Genomic DNA, 22688 nt, shown 5'->3' with positions numbered 1-22688 from the left:
AAAACTACAGAGGATCTTCAGACAGCACAAAATCCCAGTTTACTTTAAACCGGTTAACACCTTGAGACAGAAATTAGTTCACCCTAAGGACAGGATCTCTAGTTACAAACAGAGCAATGTAGTGTACTCTATCAGATGTCAGGAAAACTGTAACGAACACTACATAGGTGAGACTAAGCAACCTTTACACAAAAGGCTATACCAGCACCGCAGAGAGGGCACCAGTGGACCTCAGTCTGCAGTTCATCTCCACCTTAAAGACACTAACCACACGTTTGAGGACAAGGAAGTTAAAATCTTAGCCAGAGAGAAGAAATGGTTTGAGAGATGGGTCAAGGAGGTATTCTATGTGAAACAGTTGAAACCCAGCCTTACCCGGGGAGGGGGTCTGAGACACACTTTATCCCCTGTTTACAATGGGGTACTCAGGTCAAAGCAGTTTCAGTCTTTTGTTCATGGCAATGAGTCATTCACGTCATCAGGAGAGTCATCAAGGGAGCCATCAGGAGAGGTGTCCGTTCCATCATTAGGAGGGACAGCTGCCCTGTCATTAGGAGGGTGCTAACTAGAGCACAATAGGTGCTAATTAGAGCTATTGTTTAGTCACTAGCCTATAGCAGTCTGCCTCTCGGTAGGAGGGGTCTGGTTAGGTTTAAAATTCCAGCTTTTGTGGCTTCTCTTTATTCTTCTCTATAAGAGTCAAGACAGAAGTCAGACTACCAGAGCAAGAATTTTAGCTGAGGAAGCTTCTGCGATTTGAAGCAAAACGTCCTTGCGTCAAGCAACCCAGTCCAGTCGAAGATTCAAGCTTCTCTACTATGGAAACCACCTGGACAACTGAGAGCCTACACAGAAACTTTTCAGGCAGCTCAAAATGCTTTGTGCAGGTAGTTAGGTGCGCGCGTGCACCTGATCGCTCCGGCGGCAGCCTCCTCTGTGATTCAGGATGCGAGTAGAGCCGTTTTCAACGGCCAATTTGCAGAGAAAATGATTAATCCACCACAAAATAATTATTTTATATACGCCGTGTCCAGCGCAGAGCACATGGCAGCCGATAGAACAAAGAACGGCGTCCAGCTGTGAACACAGTGGGTGGGATTGTCACGAAGACGTTCGTGCTATTGTGAGTCACAGGCATGCTCGTGTCAGTGCACCTTTACACTTAAGCCCCTTTCACATTGGCATATTTGTAGAGCTGTGTATTGCAGCATTGTGTTTCATTTAAATACGCCCGAAATGCGTGCATACTCAGCCTTTTTCAGTGTTCGTTTCATACTTGCAGCTGCGTGTGTTCTCTTTTTAATGTGTGCACACAGTCACGTGTACCATGCTGCTATTAAACCAGTTCAGTGCTATTTTCTGCCTCTGTGGAAGTGCGCTCTGTTCTCTACTGCAGGTGTGGTGCAGCTCAAAAACAGAGACATTTAACATGATTTTATTTATTTATTTATTGCCTTGGTGGATCACTTTCATTGTGTACAGATGCTGCTCAATCTGGCTGTGGTAAAGGCTGCCCTGAACGAAACGCTGTGACTCATTAAACTTTTAAAGCTCCGGCTGCTCTGATCAGGTCCGCTGATTTGATCATATCTGATCGATCAGGGCGTTTGATGAGTGCACCAACATGCAGCGAGTGTGCTTTTATTTTAAAGTGACAGGTCTGATCAGACACACAGAGAGAGAGAGAGAGAGACAGAGTGAGTGAGTGAGGAGAGCGGCCGCGAGAGAGAGCGCGAGTGACCGACCTGCTGTTTCTGTTGTGTTTCTGGATTTCTGAGTTGAGGTTCGATTCCCTGTTCTGAAGACACAGGTGCTGTGGGCTGTGTGCTCATGTTCTCATGTTCTCCAGCTGACGCACTCAGTTTTTGGTTGTGTACAGGAGCGCCGTGTTGTACAGACTTGCATGCAGTAACGCTCTACTGCGCAGACCTTCTTAAAACTGTGTCCAGCGCTCTACGCCAAAGAAAATTAAACATGTTTAATTTCGTCCATCCTACGCGCGTAGCCCTCAACATACTGCTGTGCAGGGAGCAAAAACTCAACATAGAGCTGCTAAAAGTGGGCGTAGGGCTGCTCAACTCAGCGTAGAAGATACGCTGCAATGAGCAGCTCTACGAATACGCCAATGTGAAAGAGGCTTTACACTTAACCACTAGACCATCACATCCCCAGAAGAAGGCATTAACCTTTCATGATACATTGTTTCAGAAACGTTTTTTTGAATAATGGGTAAAAGGTGTGAAGCAGTGCTCCGTGTGGACTCTCACCTCCAGAGAATCATCCTGCAGCAGAGCCACAAGCTCTCTGTCAACACGCTGGACATTAGAACCGAGCAACTTCGCCACCTGACAGGAAAGGAGGGGTCAAAGATCATGGTAAGCCTTAGATAAGCAACATTTTCACTGACAGACTGACTCATTTTTATGAAGCTTCCTGAAGTTTAGTCAAGGCAACTGGACTTCTTGTTTATGGCTCTGTTAGTCTGGGATGAATTGATGGAGCGGCGTGGATGAGTGGCAAAACGTTTTCCAGCTCACCAAGAAGTCCAGTTACCTAAATTTCAGGAAGCTTCTGAACGTCACCTGAATGTCTGAGAACCAACACAGACTCGTTTTTAGCCACATTCACCAATTTAGTCAGTCACATGACATAAATAGCCAAAAACTCATCTTTAATTGTTGTGACTTAAATTCCAGTTCAGGGTGACAGGAGTGGAGTCTATCCCAGTGGTCACTGGGGAGAGGCGGCTTCAATGAATGGATTGATAGATGGACCTTTAAATTCAGCAGCATGAATTCCATCACTAGAAGCAGAGCTGAGACCGGCATCTCCAACCCTGCTCCTGGAGAGCACCTGCCCTGTCCACCCAAAGCTAACTAGCTCAGCCAACCAAGAGCTTTGAAGCAACATTAATTAATCAGGTGTGAGTGGAGCAGGTAAACATAGGAAACATGTAGGACAGGTACCCTCTAGGAACAACGTGAGGGTTGTACCTTCAACATGTCTGCACAACATCAGTTAACAGAGTATGAAATCACAAAGTTTGGCAGAGGGGACCATCTTCCTGCAAAGGCCACCCTCAGGACAACCAACATATTTTGAACTTTACTATGGATACCTCCATGGCAGATGGTCCTCCTTCCTCAGTGAAAGGATGTTCCAAGTGCCTTCCCTCATGAGCCACCTCAGGTCTGGACAGTCCCGTCGCCAGATCTCAGTCTTAAGGGGGGCTTATGAAATCCTCCAGGTGGGCACCACTATTAATAGCTTATTTTTGCTTATTGTTACTATTCACGCAGCCCTAATCCCTCACAATAATCATCACATTAACCATGACCGGACCAGCGCGCTCTCTCTCTCTCTCTCACACACACACACGTACAAATAACGTATTAGATCACACGCAGCATCTCGAACTAAACAAACAAAAAAACACCACGGCGGGTGCATTTCAAAGCAACCAACAGAGGGGTAGCAGTAGCAATAGTACCAGTTGCCATCACACACACATACACACAATAAAAATTTGGACCTACTTTGAGTAGAGTGCCAGCGCTGTCCTCTCTTTCAAAAACTCACACTTCATTTCCCCCCATAAACGCGGTAACTGATTGTTGCTGGGCAACACTGACGTGATTACATACGTAGACAAACTTTCCAACAAACTCACATGGTTTTAATATATTTAATGTCTTACTGATTATGCAACACTGGCCGTTTTAACCCAAAGCAAGTACAATAAAATGAAATTAGGATTTTATTTATCTATTTATTTATTTGATTTCTGTGACTGTGATCTGGCTTGGGTGGGCGGGCCAGGGCAGACCCAAGCATATCAGTGGGCAGGCACTGCCCCCTAGGGCCCGCCCATAGCGACGGGTGTGGGTCTGGAGTCATGCAGTGGATGATGCCTCACCTCATCTCTTACCTCAGCAGTAATGTTCATGTCTCTGGGTCCTCGACCTTTGAGATCCAAAGATGCCTGAGGTGCTTGAGGTCAAAGGTCAGCGGTGCTTGGTGATTTTGATATCTTTGCAAGAGACCAAAAGGCCAAAGCCTTAGGGTCTTGGTTGTTCCTGTCTTACTGTCTGGTTTTCAGACTTTGACTTCAGTGACCTAAGGTGAGGACTGGATGTCTTTGGTCCCAGGTCTCTGGAGGATCTTTGGGTCCTGCTGGAATGACTTTGTGTTCAATGAAGGGTTACTTAGTGAGACTCGGATGAGGAGGATCACTGACACTGTGAGAGAACATCACAGAGGTGGGACAAAGTCACTGTCAAGTCATTCTCAAGTCATCAACCTGCATGTCTCAAGTGAGCTTGCAAACAATTGGTCATTATGACTTGAGACTAGACTTGGGACTTGACTTGAGACTTGCAAATTAATGACTTCAGAGTGACTTGCTGGTAACTTCGTCCCACCTCTGACATCAGACACCACATTTAGTCCACGTGGTGAGTTTCTCTGGACATGATCCAGGACACAGGTGTCTCAGTGTTCAGGACCCCAGAGACTGGAGAAGGATAAGGACATGCCCATGTCTCAACTGGCTGCAGTAGCTCGACTGTTACTTTGGAGAGGTAGGGATGGACTGTTGTCTACCTGGGTGGTTGGCATTCAGCTCAAAGCATCTCCGTAGAGTGGTGGATGTGGTGATTTGAGACAACAGACAAAACACGCTCACAGTCTGAGCTTCATAACAACCTGACTGATGGAGTGAGATCTGACACCACTGAAAGAAGACGGTCGACAGCAGCACTTGTCGCTGCCTCAACATCCTGACCAATCGGGCAACCAGACCAACAGTAGGTATGTCCACTGGCCACTTCTGGATCGTGTTTCAGAAAGAGTACGTTTACATTAAAATGCTTTTACTGTGAAGCATCTTCAAGACACTATGTTACCAGCAGTGATTTAATGCATTTGGCAGCAGCAGGGTTAGGGTTAGCAGCAGATGTTCATCCCGCTGAGTCGGTTGCTTCACGTGCCGGCACTGTTAAGCTGGAAAGAATAATGTGTAGTAATTGGAAGTCATTTATCATGTTATTATGTTTGTGGAGCTGCACAGTGACATCACTGTGGAGAAGCTTTGAATTTCCATCAGTGTTGGTTCTGCTTCAGTCTGTTTTTCTTTGTGCCTCCACTGTCCTGGGAAATGTTGCCGCTAACTGCAGTGTAGCTTGGAACGAAAGTGGAATTCATGATGTTGTGTCCATCTATGCAGTGGAGTGACAGTAACTCCATGTTCAACTGACCTGGTGGAAACTGGCTGCAGCACTTCTGCGAACGCTGTCCTCTGGGTCACAGCAAAGACTGCTGAAAGATGGATAAAGTTCTGATGGGAACTGGGTGGGATCAGCAAATACAACCATGGCCTGAATGGATGGAGACAGACAGAACTTGAAGTTCGATCATCCATATGACTGGAGAGTGATCTGAGCTCCTGAAGGATCCTCATCTCTGGGTTTGTACGTGTGCACGTGCAACTCTACCGGCAGGTTGTAGCAGCAGTTGCAGCGGATCAGTGTTGACTCCTCAGTGTGATTTCCTTCAGCCTGCAGACCAGCAACACACAGTAACTTAAACGTGTGCAGCAACCGACCCCTCTGCTCTTCTGACAGACAGTCTGAAACACAAGAGAAACAATGAGCCGAAGTTTAGTCATGGACACAAAACTTACTAAACAAACACAATGAGCTGAGGCTTCATCATGGACACAAAACTCAGAAGCGCGACGAGCTGAGGCTTCATCAGGGGCACAAAACTCAGAAACGCGACGAGCTGAGGCTTCATCAGGGGCACAAAACTCAGAAACGCGACGAGCTGAGGCTTCATCAGGGGCACAAAACTCAAACGCGACGAGCTGAGGCTTCATCAGGGGCACAAAACTCAGAAACGCGATGAGCTGAGGCTTCATCAGGGGCACAAAACTCAAACGTGATGAGCTGAGGCTTCATCAGGGGCACAAAACTCAAACGTGATGAGCTGAGGCTTCATCAGGGGCACAAAACTCAAACGTGATGAGCTGAGGCTTCATCATGGACACAAAACGTGCTAAACAAACGTGATGAGCTGAGGCTTCATCATGGACACAAAACTCAGAAACGTGATGAGCTGAGGCTTCATGGACACAAAACTCAAACGTGATGAGCTGAGGCTTCATCACGGACACAAAACTCAAACGTGACGAGCTGAGGCTTCATCACGGGCACAAAACTCAGAAACGAGACGAGCTGAGGCTTCATCACGGGCACAAAACTCAGAAACGAGACGAGCTGAGGCTTCATCACGGGCACAAAACTCAGAAACGAGACGAGCTGAGGCTTCATCACGGGCACAAAACTCAGAAACGAGACGAGCTGAGGCTTCATCACGGGCACAAAACTCAGAAACGCGACGAGCTGAGGCTTCATCACGGGCACAAAACTCAGAAACGCGACGAGCTGAGGCTTCATCACGGACACAAAACTCAAACGTGACGAGCTGAGGCTTCATCACGGGCACAAAACTCAAACGTGACGAGCTGAGGCTTCATCACGGGCACAAAACTCAGAAACGCGACGAGCTGAGGCTTCATCACGGACACAAAACTCAAACGTGATGAGCTGAGGCTTCATCACGGACACAAAACTCAGAAACGCGACGAGCTGAGGCTTCATCACGGACACAAAACTCAAACGTGACGAGCTGAGGCTTCATCACGGGCACAAAACTCAGAAACGAGACGAGCTGAGGCTTCATCACGGCCACAAAACTCAGAAACGAGACGAGCTGAGGCTTCATCACGGGCACAAAACTCAGAAACGAGACGAGCTGAGGCTTCATCACGGACACAAAACTCAAACGTGATGAGCTGAGGCTTCATCACGGACACAAAACTCAGAAACGCGACGAGCTGAGGCTTCATCACGGACACAAAACTCAAACGTGACGAGCTGAGGCTTCATCACGGGCACAAAACTCAGAAACGAGACGAGCTGAGGCTTCATCACGGGCACAAAACTCAGAAACGAGACGAGCTGAGGCTTCATCACGGGCACAAAACTCAGAAACGAGACGAGCTGAGGCTTCATCACGGGCACAAAACTCAGAAACGCGACGAGCTGAGGCTTCATCACGGACACGAAACTCAGAAACGCGACGAGCTGAGGCTTCATCACGGACACGAAACTCAGAAACGCGACGAGCTGAGGCTTCATCACGGGCACGAAACTCAGAAACGCGACGAGCTGAGGCTTCATCACGGGCACGAAACTCAGAAACGAGACGAGCTGAGGCTTCATCACGGGCACGAAACTCAGAAACGCCACGAGCTGAGGCTTCATCACGGGCACGAAACTCAGAAACGAGACGAGCTGAGGCTTCATCACGGACACGAAACTGAGAAACGCGACGAGCTGAGGCTTCATCACGGACACTAAACTGAGAAACGCCACGAGCTGAGGCTTCATCACGGACACGAAACTGAGAAACGCGACGAGCTGAGGCTTCATTACGGACACTAAACTGAGAAACGCCACGAGCTGAGGCTTCATCACGGACACGAAACTGAGAAACGCCACGAGCTGAGGCTTCATCACGGACACGAAACTGAGAAACGCCACGAGCTGAGGCTTCATCACGGACACGAAACTGAGAAACGCGACGAGCTGAGGCTTCATCACGGACACGAAACTGAGAAACGCGACGAGCTGAGGCTTCATCACGGACACGAAACTGAGAAACGTGACGAGCTGAGGCTTCATCACGGACACGAAACTGAGAAACGTGACGAGCTGAGGCTTCAAGGTGGACACGAAACTGAGAAACGTGACGAGCTGAGGCTTCATGGTGGACACGAAACTGAGAAACGTGACGAGCTGAGGCTTCATGGTGGACACGAAACTGAGAAACGTGACGAGCTGAGGCTTCATCGTGGACACGAAACTCATCACAGGTGCCATGTGATTCATCCAGGGCTCGACAGAAAATATTCATGATTGAATCAATAACATCAGTAACATCCTGACTCAGCAGTATTCATCACAAACACAGCATGACTCAGTGGTACTGTGACAAAAGCAGCCAAAAAACCAAAACACTTCTAAAATAAAGCATTTTGAATGGATTCTTAGTGTGAAAAATGTCAGTGATGTCACTCACGTGTGGTGCAAAAGTGGACTCACCTGTCAATCCACTGCAGAGTTTCCCAAACTGAAAGGACAAAGATGCTACAGCAGCCTCGTTTGCCTCATCAAGTGGTGACGAAGCCTCACACAGTGACATCAGCAGAGGAACTACGACCTGGATTCTCTCATCTGACAGACATTTCATGTGAGAATTATGAACCTTTGATCACGTCCTTTGGTGAATGATTTCTTTGACTCTGAAAATAATGATTTCTATTTTCCTTTATGAAGTCACTGGCCATTTGTTTTGCAGGAGAAATGCAAACATTATCCTGAGTATGTTAAAATGTTAGCTTTAGCAAGCCTGATTTCTGAAGTCATTATTTTACATGCTATCCTAAAAATGAGCGGACTTGTGTACGTGTTGATGAACTAAACTGAGACAAAAGCCAAAAAATTCATTTCTGTCTTCCAGCAACTCCATCTGTCTGATGACTCACCGCTCTCCATCATGTCCATCAAATTGGTGATGGTGTTGAAGGAGGCTAGGCGGACACTGCTCTCTACATCTGCAGTGAGCACCAGCAGTTCAGGAATGAGTTTCGTCCTGGTGCCGTCCGCCCTGAAGGACCAACAGGACACACACTTTCACAACTGTTGGACTGTTTTGGACCTGTCCAATTAGTTGTTATGTTTGGTAACCTTTACCCCATGGCCCTGGCTAAGCCCTCCACTTGGTGGCACATGCAGGCGCGAACCTCGTACTCCACGTCCTGGCATAAAGTCCAGACCAATGGCAGCAACTCTGTCTTCACTCTGACACACAGAAATGCTGAAAATTAACACACTGATCACACCACACAGCACACGCTTTTACCGCAGCCAGCAACTCACGTTTGAGAATCTAATCGACACGCAACTTTCCCCAAAATCCGACAGCTGGCCAGACGAGTGTGAAGAGGCTGAGACAGCTGAGACTGAGACAGGAGGGGGTTCAAAACCTGGAGACAGACCAGGACACAAAGGTGTCACCAAGGAAACCAGGTTCTCAAAACTGTCTGCTCAGATTGTGGTGATTACAGAAATCCATTTTTTAAATAACACAGATACACACAAATTAATCAATAATCCATCATTCTGATCAACTTTATCACATTGATCAATTATGATCACCTCCTGTTTGATGGTCTCCTTTGGCAACACATCAATAGCTGACAGCAGCGTCTCCAACCAGGCGTTAGCCACCACTGTTAGCAAGAAACAAGGAAACACATCACAACCTGTGTGTGTGTGTGTGTCACTCTGCGGTCAGGGTGGAGGCGAATGCCTCTGGTCCCATCTACACGGAGACAGGTTTAGGTGTATCCACAAAAGTACTGTATTGTATATGTGTTTCATCCACATGGAACCAGTATTTTCTGTAGCTGAAAATGCTACTTTTTGAAAAGGGGCAACAGAGTGGATAAATCTGATAATGCTGCTTTGGTGTTTTCATCTGGACAAGCAATACGGAATTTTCTGAAACGATGATGTCACAGCCCCACCTTCTCAAACTTCAGCTGACCACATGTCATGTAACAATAAGAAAAAATGTTTTAAGGAACTTTCTCACTGAGCGTAGCGACATCTACCACTCATAATGTAACTTAACAGCCTTTTTTTTTGTCTGGGTGGATCCTTAATAGGAATTATTTTCCTCGCTAGCCAAATGCATAAAGCCCTTTTCACACTGGGCTTGCATACAATTGTGTTGTGATGCGTATCAAGTACGCTGGAAAATTGTGCAGATTTGGTGTAGTCCCTGTGTAGGCTGGGGTGTGATGGCATATGGTTGGGTTTCTAGTCTTGCTTACAGTGGTATATGGTTGCTTACTGTATGCTCACTACCACGTATGTAGCCCTCACCGCTATTTTTCTGCCTCTCACAGTCCACTCCTGCCTACTTTTTATGTTTTTTTTTTTTTTTTTTTTTTTTTTGGCATTGCGGAAATACGCACCCTTCTCAAAACGGTACATGAAAGCAAATGGCACTCATGTTTCCAGATGTACAGTGGGACACAAGTTGCTGCCTCGACAGGGCTCGTAACATCAGATCACACAGTTCACAGTCCGTTGTATTCCCCCCCCCCCCCCCCCCCCCCCAAAAAAAGAAGTTGAAAATATTATCATTTAAACTCACAAGCGTACATAAATATCCCATTTTTTCAGCATTCAAGAGAGAGAGAGCGAGAGAGAGAGAGAGAGAGAGAGAATGCTGTCTCGCTCTCTGCTCTTTTTTCAAGACCTGCTGATTCTGTTCTCTGGCTTTCGAAAGAAATCCAATTTATGAATTGAAAGAATGTAACCCATGTTTTCTGATTATCGGATTACTGAAGTGCATGTAAATGGATGCATCCATGCCATAGACCAGCTCATGCACGTGCAATGGGTCGTTCAGCAGTTTTATGAACACACACATGCATGTGAAGACCTGTGTCTGTGTAGTTAAGGTGGAGGTGAAGACCTGTGTCTCTGTGCTTAAGGTGTAGTTAAGGTGGAGGTGAAGACCTGTGTCTTTGTGGTTAAGGTGGAGTTGAAGTGGAGGTGAAGACCTGTGTCTCTGTGCTTAAGGTGTAGTTAAGGTGGAGGTGAAGACCTGTGTCTCTGTGCTTAAGGTGTAGTTAAGGTGGAGGTGAAGACCTGTGTCTCTGTGCTTAAGGTGGAGGTGAAGACCTGTGTCTCTGTGCTTAAGGTGTAGTTAAGGTGGAGGTGAAGACCTGTGTCTCTGTGCTTAAGGTGTAGTTAAGGTGGAGGTGAAGACCTGTGTCTGTGTGGTTAAAGTGGAGATAAAGACCTGTGTCTGTGTGGTTAAGGTGGAGGTGAAGACCTGTGTCTCTGTGCTTAAGGTGTAGTTAAGGTGGAGGTGAAGACCTGTGTCTCTGTGGTTAAAGTGGAGGTAAAGACCTGTGTCTCTGTGCTTAAGGTGTAGTTAAGGTGGAGGTGAAGACCTGTGTCTGTGTGGTTAAAGTGGAGATAAGGACCTGGGTCTCTGTGGTTAAGTTGGAGTTAAAGTGGAGGTGAAGACCTGTGTCTGTGTGGTTAAAGTGGAGATAAGGACCTGGGTCTCTGTGGTTAAGTTGGAGTTAAAGTGGAGGTGAAGACCTGTGTCTGTGTGGTTAAAGTGGAGATAAAGACCTGTGTCTCTGTGGTTAAGTTGGAGTTAAAGTGGAGGTGAAGACCTGTGTCTGTGTGGTTAAAGTGCAGATAAAGACCTGTGTCTCTGTGCTTAAGGTGTAGTTAAGGTGGAGGTGAAGACCTGTGTCTGTGTGGTTAAGGTGGAGGTGAAGACCTGTGTCTCTGTGCTTAAGGTGTGGTTAAGGTGGAGGTGAAGACCTGTGTCTCTGTGCTTAAGGTGTAGTTAAGGTGGAGGTGAAGACCTGTGTCTGTGTGGTTAAGGAGGAGTTAAAGTGGAGGTGAAGACCTGTGTCTGTGTGGTTAAGGTGTAGTTAAGGTGGAGGTGAAGACCTGTGTCTTTGTGCTTAAGGTGTAGTTAAGGTGGAGGTGAAGACCTGTGTCTCTGTGCTTAAGGTGTAGTTAAGGTGGAGGTGAAGACCTGTGTCTCTGTGCTTAAGGTGTAGTTAAGGTGGAGGTGAAGACCTGTGTCTGTGTGGTTAAGGTGGAGGTGAAGACCTGTGTCTGTGTGGTTAAGGTGGAGGTGAAGACCTGCGTCTCTGTGGTTAAGGTGTACTTAAGGTGGAGGTGAAGACCTGTGTCTGTGTGGTTAAGGTGGAGGTGAAGACCTGTGTCTGTGTGGTTAAGGTGTAGTTAAGGTGGAGGTGAAGACCTGTGTCTCTGTGCTTAAGGTGTAGTTAAGGTGGAGGTGAAGACCTGTGTCTCTGTGGTTAAAGTGGAGATAAAGACCTGTGTCTCTGTGCTTAAGCTGTACTTAAGGTGGAGGTGAAGACCTGTGTCTGTGTGGTTAAGGTGGAGGTGAAGACCTGTGTCTGTGTGGTTAAAGTGGAGATAAAGACCTGTGTCTCTGTGGTTAAGTTGGAGTTAAAGTGGAGGTGAAGACCTGTGTCTGTGTGGTTAAAGTGGAGATAAAGACCTGTGTCTCTGTGGTTAAGGTGGAGTTAAACTGGAGGTGAAGACCTGTGTCTCTGTGCTTAAGGTGTAGTTAAGGTGGAGGTGAAGACCTGTGTCTCTGTGCTTAAGGTGTAGTTAAGGTGGAGGTGAAGACCTGTGTCTGTGTGGTTAAGGTGGAGGTGAAGACCTGTGTCTGTGTGGTTAAAGTGGAGATAAAGACCAGTGTCTCTGTGGTTGAGTTAAACTGGAGGTGAAGACCTGTGTCTCTGTGCTTAAGGTGTAGTGAAGACCTGTGTCTCTGTGGTTAAGGTGGAGTTAAGGTGGAGGTGAAGACCTGTGTCTGTGTGGTTAAGGTGGAGGTGAAGACCTGTGTCTGTGCTTAAGGTGTAGTTAAGGTGGAGGTGAAGACCTGTGTCTGTGTGGTTAAGGTGGAGGTGAAGACCTGTGTCTGTGTGGTTAAAGTGGAGGTGAAGACCTGTGTCTCTGTGCTTAAGGTGTAGTTAAGGTGGAGGTGAAGACCTGTGTCTCTGTGCTTAAGGTGTAGTTAAGGTGGAGGTGAAGACCTGTGTCTGTGTGGTTAAGGTGGAGTTAAAGTGGAGGTGAAGACCTGTGTCTCTGTGGTTAAGGTGTAGTTAAGGTGGAGGTGAAGACCCGTGTCTCTGTGGTTAAGGTGGAGTTAAAGTGGACATGAAGACGTGTGTCTCTGTGGTTAAGGTGGAGTTAAAGTGGAGGTGAAGACGTGTGTCTCTGTGGTTAAGGTGTAGTTAAGGTGGAGGTGAAGACCTGTGTCTCTGTGGTTAAGGTGTAGTTAAGATGGAGGTGAAGACCTGTGTCTCTGTGGTTAAGGTGGAGTTAAAGTGGAGGTGAAGACCTGTGTCTCTGTGGTTATGGTGGAGTTAAAGTGGAGGTGAAGACCCGTGTCTCTGTGGTTAAGGTGGAGTTAAAGTGGAGGTGAAGATCTGTGTCTCTGTGCTTAAGGTGTAGTTAAGGTGGAGGTGAAGACCTGTGTCTCTGTGGTTAAGGTGGAGTTAAAGTGGAGGTGAAGACCTGTGTCTCTGTGGTTAAGGTGGAGTTAAAGTGGAGGTGAAGACCTGTGTCTCTGTGCTTAAGGTGTAGTTAAGGTGGAGGTGAAGACCTGTGTCTGTGTGGTTAAGGTGGAGGTGAAGACCTGTGTCTGTGTGGTTAAGGTGGAGTTAAAGTGGAGGTGAAGACCTGTGTCTCTGTGGTTAAGGTGGAGTTAAAGTGGAGGTGAAGACCCGTGTCTCTGTGGTTAAGGTGGAGTTAAAGTGGAGGTGAAGACCTGTGTCTCTGTGCTTAAGGTGTAGTTAAGGTGGAGGTGAAGACCTGTGTCTGTGTGGTTATGGTGGAGGTGAAGACCTGTGTCTCTGTGGTTAAGGTGGAGGTGAAGACCTGTGTCTCTGTTGTTAAGGTGGAGTTAAAGTGGAGGTGAAGACCTGTGTCTGTGTGGTTAAGGTGTAGTTAAGGTGGAGGTAAAGACCTGTGTCTCTGTGGTTAAGGTGGAGTTAAAGTGGAGGTGAAGACCTGTGTCTCTGTGCTTAAGGTGTAGTTAAGGTGGAGGTGAAGACCTGTGTCTCTGTGCTTAAGGTGTAGTTAAGGTGGAGGTGAAGACCTGTGTCTCTGTGCTTAAGGTGTAGTTAAGGTGGAGGTGAAGACCTGTGTCTCTGTGGTTAAAGTGGAGATAAAGACCTGTGTCTCTGTGCTTAAGGTGTACTTAAGGTGGAGGTGAAGACCTGTGTCTGTGTGGTTAAGGTGGAGGTGAAGACCTGTGTCTGTGTGGTTAAGGTGGAGATAAAGACCTGTGTCTCTGTGGTTAAGTTGGAGTTAAAGTGGAGGTGAAGTTCTGTGTCTCTGTGGTTAAAGTGGAGATAAAGACCTGTGTCTCTGTGCTTAAGGTGTAGTTAAGGTGGAGGTGAAGACCTGTGTCTGTATGGTTAAGGTGGAGTTAAGGTGGAGGTGAAGACCTGTGTCTGTGTGGTTAAGGTGGAGGTGAAGACCTGTGTCTCTGTGGATAAGGTGGAGGTGAAGACCTGTGTCTCTGTGCTTAAGGTGAAGGTGAAGACCTGTGTCTCTGTGCTTAAGGTGGAGGTGAAGACCTGTGTCTGTGCTTAAGGTGGAGGTGAAGACCTGTGTCTGTGTGGTTAAAGTGGAGGTGAAGACCTGTGTCTCTGTGGTTAAAGTGGAGGTGAAGACCTGTGTCTGTGTGGTTAAAGTGGAGATAAAGACCTGTGTCTCTGTGGTTAAGGTGGAGTTAAACTGGAGGTGAAGACCTGTGTCTGTGTGGTTAAGGTGTAGTTAAGGTGGAGGTGAAGACCTGTGTCTGTGTGGTTAAGGTGGAGGTGAAGACCTGTGTCTGTGTGGTTAAAGTGGAGATAAAGACCTGTGTCTCTGTGGTTAAGGTGGAGTTAAACTGGAGGTGAAGACCTGTGTCTCTGTGCTTAAGGTGTAGTTAAGGTGGAGGTGAAGACCTGTGTCTGTGTGGTTAAGGTGGAGGTGAAGACCTGTGTCTGTGTGGTTAAAGTGGAGATAAAGACCTGTGTCTCTGTGGTTAAGGTGGAGTTAAACTGGAGGTGAAGACCTGTGTCTCTGTGCTTAAGGTGTAGTTAAGGTGGAGGTGAAGACCTGTGTCTCTGTGGTTAAGGTGGAGTTAAGGTGGAGGTGAAGACCTGTGTCTGTGTGGTTAAGGTGGAGGTGAAGACCTGTGTCTCTGTGCTTAAGGTGTAGTTAAGGTGGAGGTGAAGACCTGTGTCTCTGTGCTTAAGGTGTAGTTAAGGTGGAGGTGAAGACCTGTGTCTGTGTGGTTAAAGTGGAGATAAAGACCTGTGTCTGTGTGGTTAAGGTGGAGGTGAAGACCTGTGTCTCTGTGCTTAAGGTGTAGTTAAGGTGGAGGTGAAGACCTGTGTCTCTGTGGTTAAAGTGGAGGTAAAGACCTGTGTCTCTGTGCTTAAGGTGTAGTTAAGGTGGAGGTGAAGACCTGTGTCTGTGTGGTTAAAGTGGAGATAAGGACCTGGGTCTCTGTGGTTAAGTTGGAGTTAAAGTGGAGGTGAAGACCTGTGTCTGTGTGGTTAAAGTGGAGATAAGGACCTGGGTCTCTGTGGTTAAGTTGGAGTTAAAGTGGAGGTGAAGACCTGTGTCTGTGTGGTTAAAGTGGAGATAAAGACCTGTGTCTCTGTGGTTAAGTTGGAGTTAAAGTGGAGGTGAAGACCTGTGTCTGTGTGGTTAAAGTGCAGATAAAGACCTGTGTCTCTGTGCTTAAGGTGTAGTTAAGGTGGAGGTGAAGACCTGTGTCTGTGTGGTTAAGGTGGAGGTGAAGACCTGTGTCTCTGTGCTTAAGGTGTGGTTAAGGTGGAGGTGAAGACCTGTGTCTCTGTGCTTAAGGTGTAGTTAAGGTGGAGGTGAAGACCTGTGTCTGTGTGGTTAAGGAGGAGTTAAAGTGGAGGTGAAGACCTGTGTCTGTGTGGTTAAGGTGGAGGTGAAGACCTGTGTCTTTGTGCTTAAGGTGTAGTTAAGGTGGAGGTGAAGACCTGTGTCTCTGTGCTTAAGGTGTAGTTAAGGTGGAGGTGAAGACCTGTGTCTCTGTGCTTAAGGTGTAGTTAAGGTGGAGGTGAAGACCTGTGTCTGTGTGGTTAAGGTGGAGGTGAAGACCTGTGTCTGTGTGGTTAAGGTGGAGGTGAAGACCTGCGTCTCTGTGGTTAAGGTGTACTTAAGGTGGAGGTGAAGACCTGTGTCTGTGTGGTTAAGGTGGAGGTGAAGACCTGTGTCTGTGTGGTTAAGGTGTAGTTAAGGTGGAGGTGAAGACCTGTGTCTCTGTGCTTAAGGTGTAGTTAAGGTGGAGGTGAAGACCTGTGTCTCTGTGGTTAAAGTGGAGATAAAGACCTGTGTCTCTGTGCTTAAGCTGTACTTAAGGTGGAGGTGAAGACCTGTGTCTGTGTGGTTAAGGTGGAGGTGAAGACCTGTGTCTGTGTGGTTAAAGTGGAGATAAAGACCTGTGTCTCTGTGGTTAAGTTGGAGTTAAAGTGGAGGTGAAGACCTGTGTCTGTGTGGTTAAAGTGGAGATAAAGACCTGTGTCTCTGTGGTTAAGGTGGAGTTAAACTGGAGGTGAAGACCTGTGTCTCTGTGCTTAAGGTGTAGTTAAGGTGGAGGTGAAGACCTGTGTCTCTGTGCTTAAGGTGTAGTTAAGGTGGAGGTGAAGACCTGTGTCTGTGTGGTTAAGGTGGAGGTGAAGACCTGTGTCTGTGTGGTTAAAGTGGAGATAAAGACCAGTGTCTCTGTGGTTGAGTTAAACTGGAGGTGAAGACCTGTGTCTCTGTGCTTAAGGTGTAGTGAAGACCTGTGTCTCTGTGGTTAAGGTGGAGTTAAGGTGGAGGTGAAGACCTGTGTCTGTGTGGTTAAGGTGGAGGTGAAGACCTGTGTCTGTGCTTAAGGTGTAGTTAAGGTGGAGGTGAAGACCTGTGTCTGTGTGGTTAAGGTGGAGGTGAAGACCTGTGTCTGTGTGGTTAAAGTGGAGGTGAAGACCTGTGTCTCTGTGCTTAAGGTGTAGTTAAGGTGGAGGTGAAGACCTGTGTCTCTGTGCTTAAGGTGTAGTTAAGGTGGAGGTGAAGACCTGTGTCTGTGTGGTTAAGGTGGAGTTAAAGTGGAGGTGAAGACCTGTGTCTCTGTGGTTAAGGTGTAGTTAAGGTGGAGGTGAAGACCCGTGTCTCTGTGGTTAAGGTGGAGTTAAAGTGGACATGAAGACGTGTGTCTCTGTGGTTAAGGTGGAGTTAAAGTGGAGGTGAAGACCTGTGTCTCTGTGCTTAAGGTGTAGTTAAGGTGGAGGTGAAGACCTGTGTCTCTGTGGTTAAGGTGTAGTTAAGATGGAGGTGAAGACCTGTGTCTCTGTGGTTAAGGTGGAGTTAAAGTGGAGGTGAAGACCTGTGTCTCTGTGGTTATGGTGGAGTTAAAGTGGAGGTGAAGACCCGTGTCTCTGTGGTTAAGGTAGAGTTAAAGTGGAGGTGAAGATCTGTGTCTCTGTGCTTAAGGTGTAGTTAAGGTGGAGGTGAAGACCTGTGTCTCTGTGGTTAAGGTGGAGTTAAAGTGGAGGTGAAGACCTGTGTCTCTGTGGTTAAGGTGGAGTTAAAGTGGAGGTGAAGACCTGTGTCTCTGTGCTTAAGGTGTAGTTAAGGTGGAGGTGAAGACCTGTGTCTGTGTGGTTAAGGTGGAGGTGAAGACCTGTGTCTGTGTGGTTAAGGTGGAGTTAAAGTGGAGGTGAAGACCTGTGTCTCTGTGGTTAAGGTGGAGTTAAAGTGGAGGTGAAGACCCGTGTCTCTGTGGTTAAGGTGGAGTTAAAGTGGAGGTGAAGACCTGTGTCTCTGTGCTTAAGGTGTAGTTAAGGTGGAGGTGAAGACCTGTGTCTGTGTGGTTATGGTGGAGGTGAAGACCTGTGTCTCTGTGGTTAAGTTGGAGTTAAAGTGGAGGTGAAGTTCTGTGTCTCTGTGGTTAAAGTGGAGATAAAGACCTGTGTCTCTGTGCTTAAGGTGTAGTTAAGGTGGAGGTGAAGACCTGTGTCTGTATGGTTAAGGTGGAGTTAAGGTGGAGGTGAAGACCTGTGTCTGTGTGGTTAAGGTGGAGGTGAAGACCTGTGTCTCTGTGGTTAAGGTGGAGGTGAAGACCTGTGTCTCTGTGCTTAAGGTGGAGGTGAAGACCTGTGTCTCTGTGCTTAAGGTGGAGGTGAAGACCTGTGTCTGTGCTTAAGGTGGAGGTGAAGACCTGTGTCTGTGTGGTTAAAGTGGAGGTGAAGACCTGTGTCTGTGTGGTTAAAGTGGAGGTGAAGACCTGTGTCTGTGTGGTTAAAGTGGAGATAAAGACCTGTGTCTCTGTGGTTAAGGTGGAGTTAAACTGGAGGTGAAGACCTGTGTCTGTGTGGTTAAGGTGTAGTTAAGGTGGAGGTGAAGACCTGTGTCTGTGTGGTTAAGGTGGAGGTGAAGACCTGTGTCTGTGTGGTTAAAGTGGAGATAAAGACCTGTGTCTCTGTGGTTAAGGTGGAGTTAAACTGGAGGTGAAGACCTGTGTCTCTGTGCTTAAGGTGTAGTTAAGGTGGAGGTGAAGACCTGTGTCTGTGTGGTTAAGGTGGAGGTGAAGACCTGTGTCTGTGTGGTTAAAGTGGAGATAAAGACCTGTGTCGCTGTGGTTAAGGTGGAGTTAAACTGGAGGTGAAGACCTGTGTCTCTGTGCTTAAGGTGTAGTTAAGGTGGAGGTGAAGACCTGTGTCTCTGTGGTTAAGGTGGAGTTAAGGTGGAGGTGAAGACCTGTGTCTGTGTGGTTAAGGTGGAGGTGAAGACCTGTGTCTCTGTGCTTAAGGTGTAGTTAAGGTGGAGGTGAAGACCTGTGTCTGTGTGGTTAAGGTGGAGGTGAAGACCTGTGTCTGTGTGGTTAAAGTGGAGGTGAAGACCTGTGTCTCTGTGCTTAAGGTGTAGTTAAGGTGGAGGTGAAGACCTGTGTCTCTGTGCTTAAGGTGTAGTTAAGGTGGAGGTGAAGACCTGTGTCTCTGTGCTTAAGGTGTAGTTAAGGTGGAGGTGAAGACCTGTGTCTGTGTGGTTAAGGTGGAGGTGAAGACCTGTGTCTGTGTGGTTAAGGTGGAGTTAAAGTGGAGGTGAAGACCTGTGTCTCTGTGGTTAAGGTGGAGTTAAAGTGGAGGTGAAGACCCGTGTCTCTGTGGTTAAGGTGGAGTTAAAGTGGAGGTGAAGACCTGTGTCTCTGTGCTTAAGGTGTAGTTAAGGTGGAGGTGAAGACCTGTGTCTCTGTGGTTAAGGTGTAGTTAAGGTGGAGGTGAAGACCTGTGTCTCTGTGGTTAAGGTGGCGTTAAAGTGGAGGTGAAGACCTGTGTCTCTGTGCTTAAGGTGTAGTTAAGGTGGAGGTGAAGACCTGTGTCTCTGTGCTTAAGGTGTAGTTAAGGTGGAGGTGAAGACCTGTGTCTGTGTGGTTAAAGTGGAGGTGAAGACCTGTGTCTCTGTGGTTAAGGTGGTGAAGACCTGTGTCTGTGTGGTTAAGGTGGAGTTAAAGTGGAGGTGAAGACCTGTGTCTCTGTAGTTAAGGTGTAGTTAAGGTGTAGGTGAAGACCCGTGTCTCTGTGGTTAAGGTGGAGTTAAAGTGGACATGAAGACGTGTGTCTCTGTGGTTAAGGTGGAATTAAAGTGGAGGTGAAGACCTGTGTCTCTGTAGTTAAGGTGTAGTTAAGGTGTAGGTGAAGACCCGTGTCTCTGTGGTTAAGGTGGAGTTAAAGTGGACATGAAGACGTGTGTCTCTGTGGTTAAGGTGGAGTTAAAGTGGAGGTGAAGACCTGTGTCTCTGTGCTTAAGGTGTAGTTAAGGTGGAGGTGAAGACCTGTGTCTGTGTGGTTAAGGTGGAGTTAAAGTGGAGGTGAAGACCTGTGTCTCTGTGCTTAAGGTGTAGTTAAAGTGGAGGTGAAGACCTGTGTCTCTGTGCTTAAGGTGTAGTTAAGGTGGAGGTGAAGACCTGTGTCTCTGTGGTTAAGGTGTAGTTAAGGTGGAGGTGAAGACCTGTGTCTCTGTGGTTAAGGTGTAGTTAAGGTGGAGGTGAAGACCTGTGTCTCTGTGGTTAAGGTGGAGTTAAAGTGGAGGTGAAGACCTGTGTCTCTGTGCTTAAGGTGTAGTTAAGGTGGAGGTGAAGACCTGTGTCTCTGTGCTTAAGGTGTAGTTAAGGTGGAGGTGAAGACCTGTGTCTCTGTGGTTAAGGTGGAGTTAAAGTGGAGGTGAAGACCTGTGTCTCTGTGGTTAAGGTGGAGTTAAAGTGGAGGTGAAGACCTGTGTCTCTGTGCTTAAGGTGTAGTTAAGGTGGAGGTGAAGACCTGTGTCTGTGTGGTTAAGGTGGAGGTGAAGACCTGTGTCTGTGTGGTTAAGGTGGAGTTAAAGTGGAGGTGAAGACCTGTGTCTCTGTGGTTAAGGTGGAGTTAAAGTGGAGGTGAAGACCCGTGTCTCTGTGGTTAAGGTGGAGTTAAAGTGGAGGTGAAGACCTGTGTCTCTGTGCTTAAGGTGTAGTTAAGGTGGAGGTGAAGACCTGTGTCTGTGTGGTTATGGTGGAGGTGAAGACCTGTGTCTCTGTGGTTAAGGTGGAGGTGAAGACCTGTGTCTCTGTTGTTAAGGTGGAGTTAAAGTGGAGGTGAAGACCTGTGTCTGTGTGGTTAAGGTGTAGTTAAGGTGGAGGTAAAGACCTGTGTCTCTGTGGTTAAGGTGGAGTTAAAGTGGAGGTGAAGACCTGTGTCTCTGTGCTTAAGGTGTAGTTAAGGTGGAGGTGAAGACCTGTGTCTCTGTGCTTAAGGTGTAGTTAAGGTGGAGGTGAAGACCTGTGTCTCTGTGCTTAAGGTGTAGTTAAGGTGGAGGTGAAGACCTGTGTCTCTGTGGTTAAAGTGGAGATAAAGACCTGTGTCTCTGTGCTTAAGGTGTACTTAAGGTGGAGGTGAAGACCTGTGTCTGTGTGGTTAAGGTGGAGGTGAAGACCTGTGTCTGTGTGGTTAAGGTGGAGATAAAGACCTGTGTCTCTGTGGTTAAGTTGGAGTTAAAGTGGAGGTGAAGTTCTGTGTCTCTGTGGTTAAAGTGGAGATAAAGACCTGTGTCTCTGTGCTTAAGGTGTAGTTAAGGTGGAGGTGAAGACCTGTGTCTGTATGGTTAAGGTGGAGTTAAGGTGGAGGTGAAGACCTGTGTCTGTGTGGTTAAGGTGGAGGTGAAGACCTGTGTCTCTGTGGTTAAGGTGGAGGTGAAGACCTGTGTCTCTGTGCTTAAGGTGGAGGTGAAGACCTGTGTCTCTGTGCTTAAGGTGGAGGTGAAGACCTGTGTCTGTGCTTAAGGTGGAGGTGAAGACCTGTGTCTGTGTGGTTAAAGTGGAGGTGAAGACCTGTGTCTGTGTGGTTAAAGTGGAGGTGAAGACCTGTGTCTCTGTGGTTAAAGTGGAGGTGAAGACCTGTGTCTGTGTGGTTAAAGTGGAGATAAAGACCTGTGTCTCTGTGGTTAAGGTGGAGTTAAACTGGAGGTGAAGACCTGTGTCTGTGTGGTTAAGGTGTAGTTAAGGTGGAGGTGAAGACCTGTGTCTGTGTGGTTAAGGTGGAGGTGAAGACCTGTGTCTGTGTGGCTAAAGTGGAGATAAAGACCTGTGTCTCTGTGGTTAAGGTGGAGTTAAACTGGAGGTGAAGACCTGTGTCTCTGTGCTTAAGGTGTAGTTAAGGTGGAGGTGAAGACCTGTGTCTGTGTGGTTAAGGTGGAGGTGAAGACCTGTGTCTGTGTGGTTAAAGTGGAGATAAAGACCTGTGTCTCTGTGGTTAAGGTGGAGTTAAACTGGAGGTGAAGACCTGTGTCTCTGTGCTTAAGGTGTAGTTAAGGTGGAGGTGAAGACCTGTGTCTCTGTGGTTAAGGTGGAGTTAAGGTGGAGGTGAAGACCTGTGTCTGTGTGGTTAAGGTGGAGGTGAAGACCTGTGTCTCTGTGCTTAAGGTGTAGTTAAGGTGGAGGTGAAGACCTGTGTCTGTGTGGTTAAGGTGGAGGTGAAGACCTGTGTCTGTGTGGTTAAAGTGGAGGTGAAGACCTGTGTCTCTGTGCTTAAGGTGTAGTTAAGGTGGAGGTGAAGACCTGTGTCTCTGTGCTTAAGGTGTAGTTAAGGTGGAGGTGAAGACCTGTGTCTCTGTGCTTAAGGTGTAGTTAAGGTGGAGGTGAAGACCTGTGTCTGTGTGGTTAAGGTGGAGGTGAAGACCTGTGTCTGTGTGGTTAAGGTGGAGTTAAAGTGGAGGTGAAGACCTGTGTCTCTGTGGTTAAGGTGGAGTTAAAGTGGAGGTGAAGACCCGTGTCTCTGTGGTTAAGGTGGAGTTAAAGTGGAGGTGAAGACCTGTGTCTCTGTGCTTAAGGTGTAGTTAAGGTGGAGGTGAAGACCTGTGTCTCTGTGGTTAAGGTGTAGTTAAGGTGGAGGTGAAGACCTGTGTCTCTGTGGTTAAGGTGGAGTTAAAGTGGAGGTGAAGACCTGTGTCTCTGTGCTTAAGGTGTAGTTAAGGTGGAGGTGAAGACCTGTGTCTCTGTGCTTAAGGTGTAGTTAAGGTGGAGGTGAAGACCTGTGTCTGTGTGGTTAAAGTGGAGGTGAAGACCTGTGTCTCTGTGGTTAAGGTGGTGAAGACCTGTGTCTGTGTGGTTAAGGTGGAGTTAAAGTGGAGGTGAAGACCTGTGTCTCTGTAGTTAAGGTGTAGTTAAGGTGTAGGTGAAGACCCGTGTCTCTGTGGTTAAGGTGGAGTTAAAGTGGACATGAAGACGTGTGTCTCTGTGGTTAAGGTGGAATTAAAGTGGAGGTGAAGACCTGTGTCTCTGTAGTTAAGGTGTAGTTAAGGTGTAGGTGAAGACCCGTGTCTCTGTGGTTAAGGTGGAGTTAAAGTGGACATGAAGACGTGTGTCTCTGTGGTTAAGGTGGAGTTAAAGTGGAGGTGAAGACCTGTGTCTCTGTGCTTAAGGTGTAGTTAAGGTGGAGGTGA

At 47.4% G+C, this 22688-nt stretch overlaps 1 protein-coding gene across 1 annotated transcript in view; it reads right to left on the bottom strand.

Moving 5' to 3' along the window:
* ppp4r4 (protein phosphatase 4, regulatory subunit 4) overlaps positions 1 to 22688 on the bottom strand; it is a 50134-nt gene that overhangs the window by 12883 nt on the left and 14563 nt on the right. Inside the window, 8 exon segments of the mRNA XM_034162413.1 lie at positions 2268 to 2345; positions 5256 to 5375; positions 5493 to 5626; positions 8166 to 8297; positions 8609 to 8730; positions 8817 to 8924; positions 9003 to 9109; positions 9282 to 9355. Coding sequence (XP_034018304.1) covers positions 2268 to 2345; positions 5256 to 5375; positions 5493 to 5626; positions 8166 to 8297; positions 8609 to 8730; positions 8817 to 8924; positions 9003 to 9109; positions 9282 to 9355 — 875 coding nt within the window.

Source organism: Thalassophryne amazonica, chromosome 21 (genome assembly GCF_902500255.1).
Source record: "Thalassophryne amazonica chromosome 21, fThaAma1.1, whole genome shotgun sequence".
NCBI classification, from domain to species: domain Eukaryota; kingdom Metazoa; phylum Chordata; class Actinopteri; order Batrachoidiformes; family Batrachoididae; genus Thalassophryne; species Thalassophryne amazonica.
Note: the sequence above shows the minus strand (reverse complement) of the source record. Positions and strands in the feature narration are given on the sequence as shown.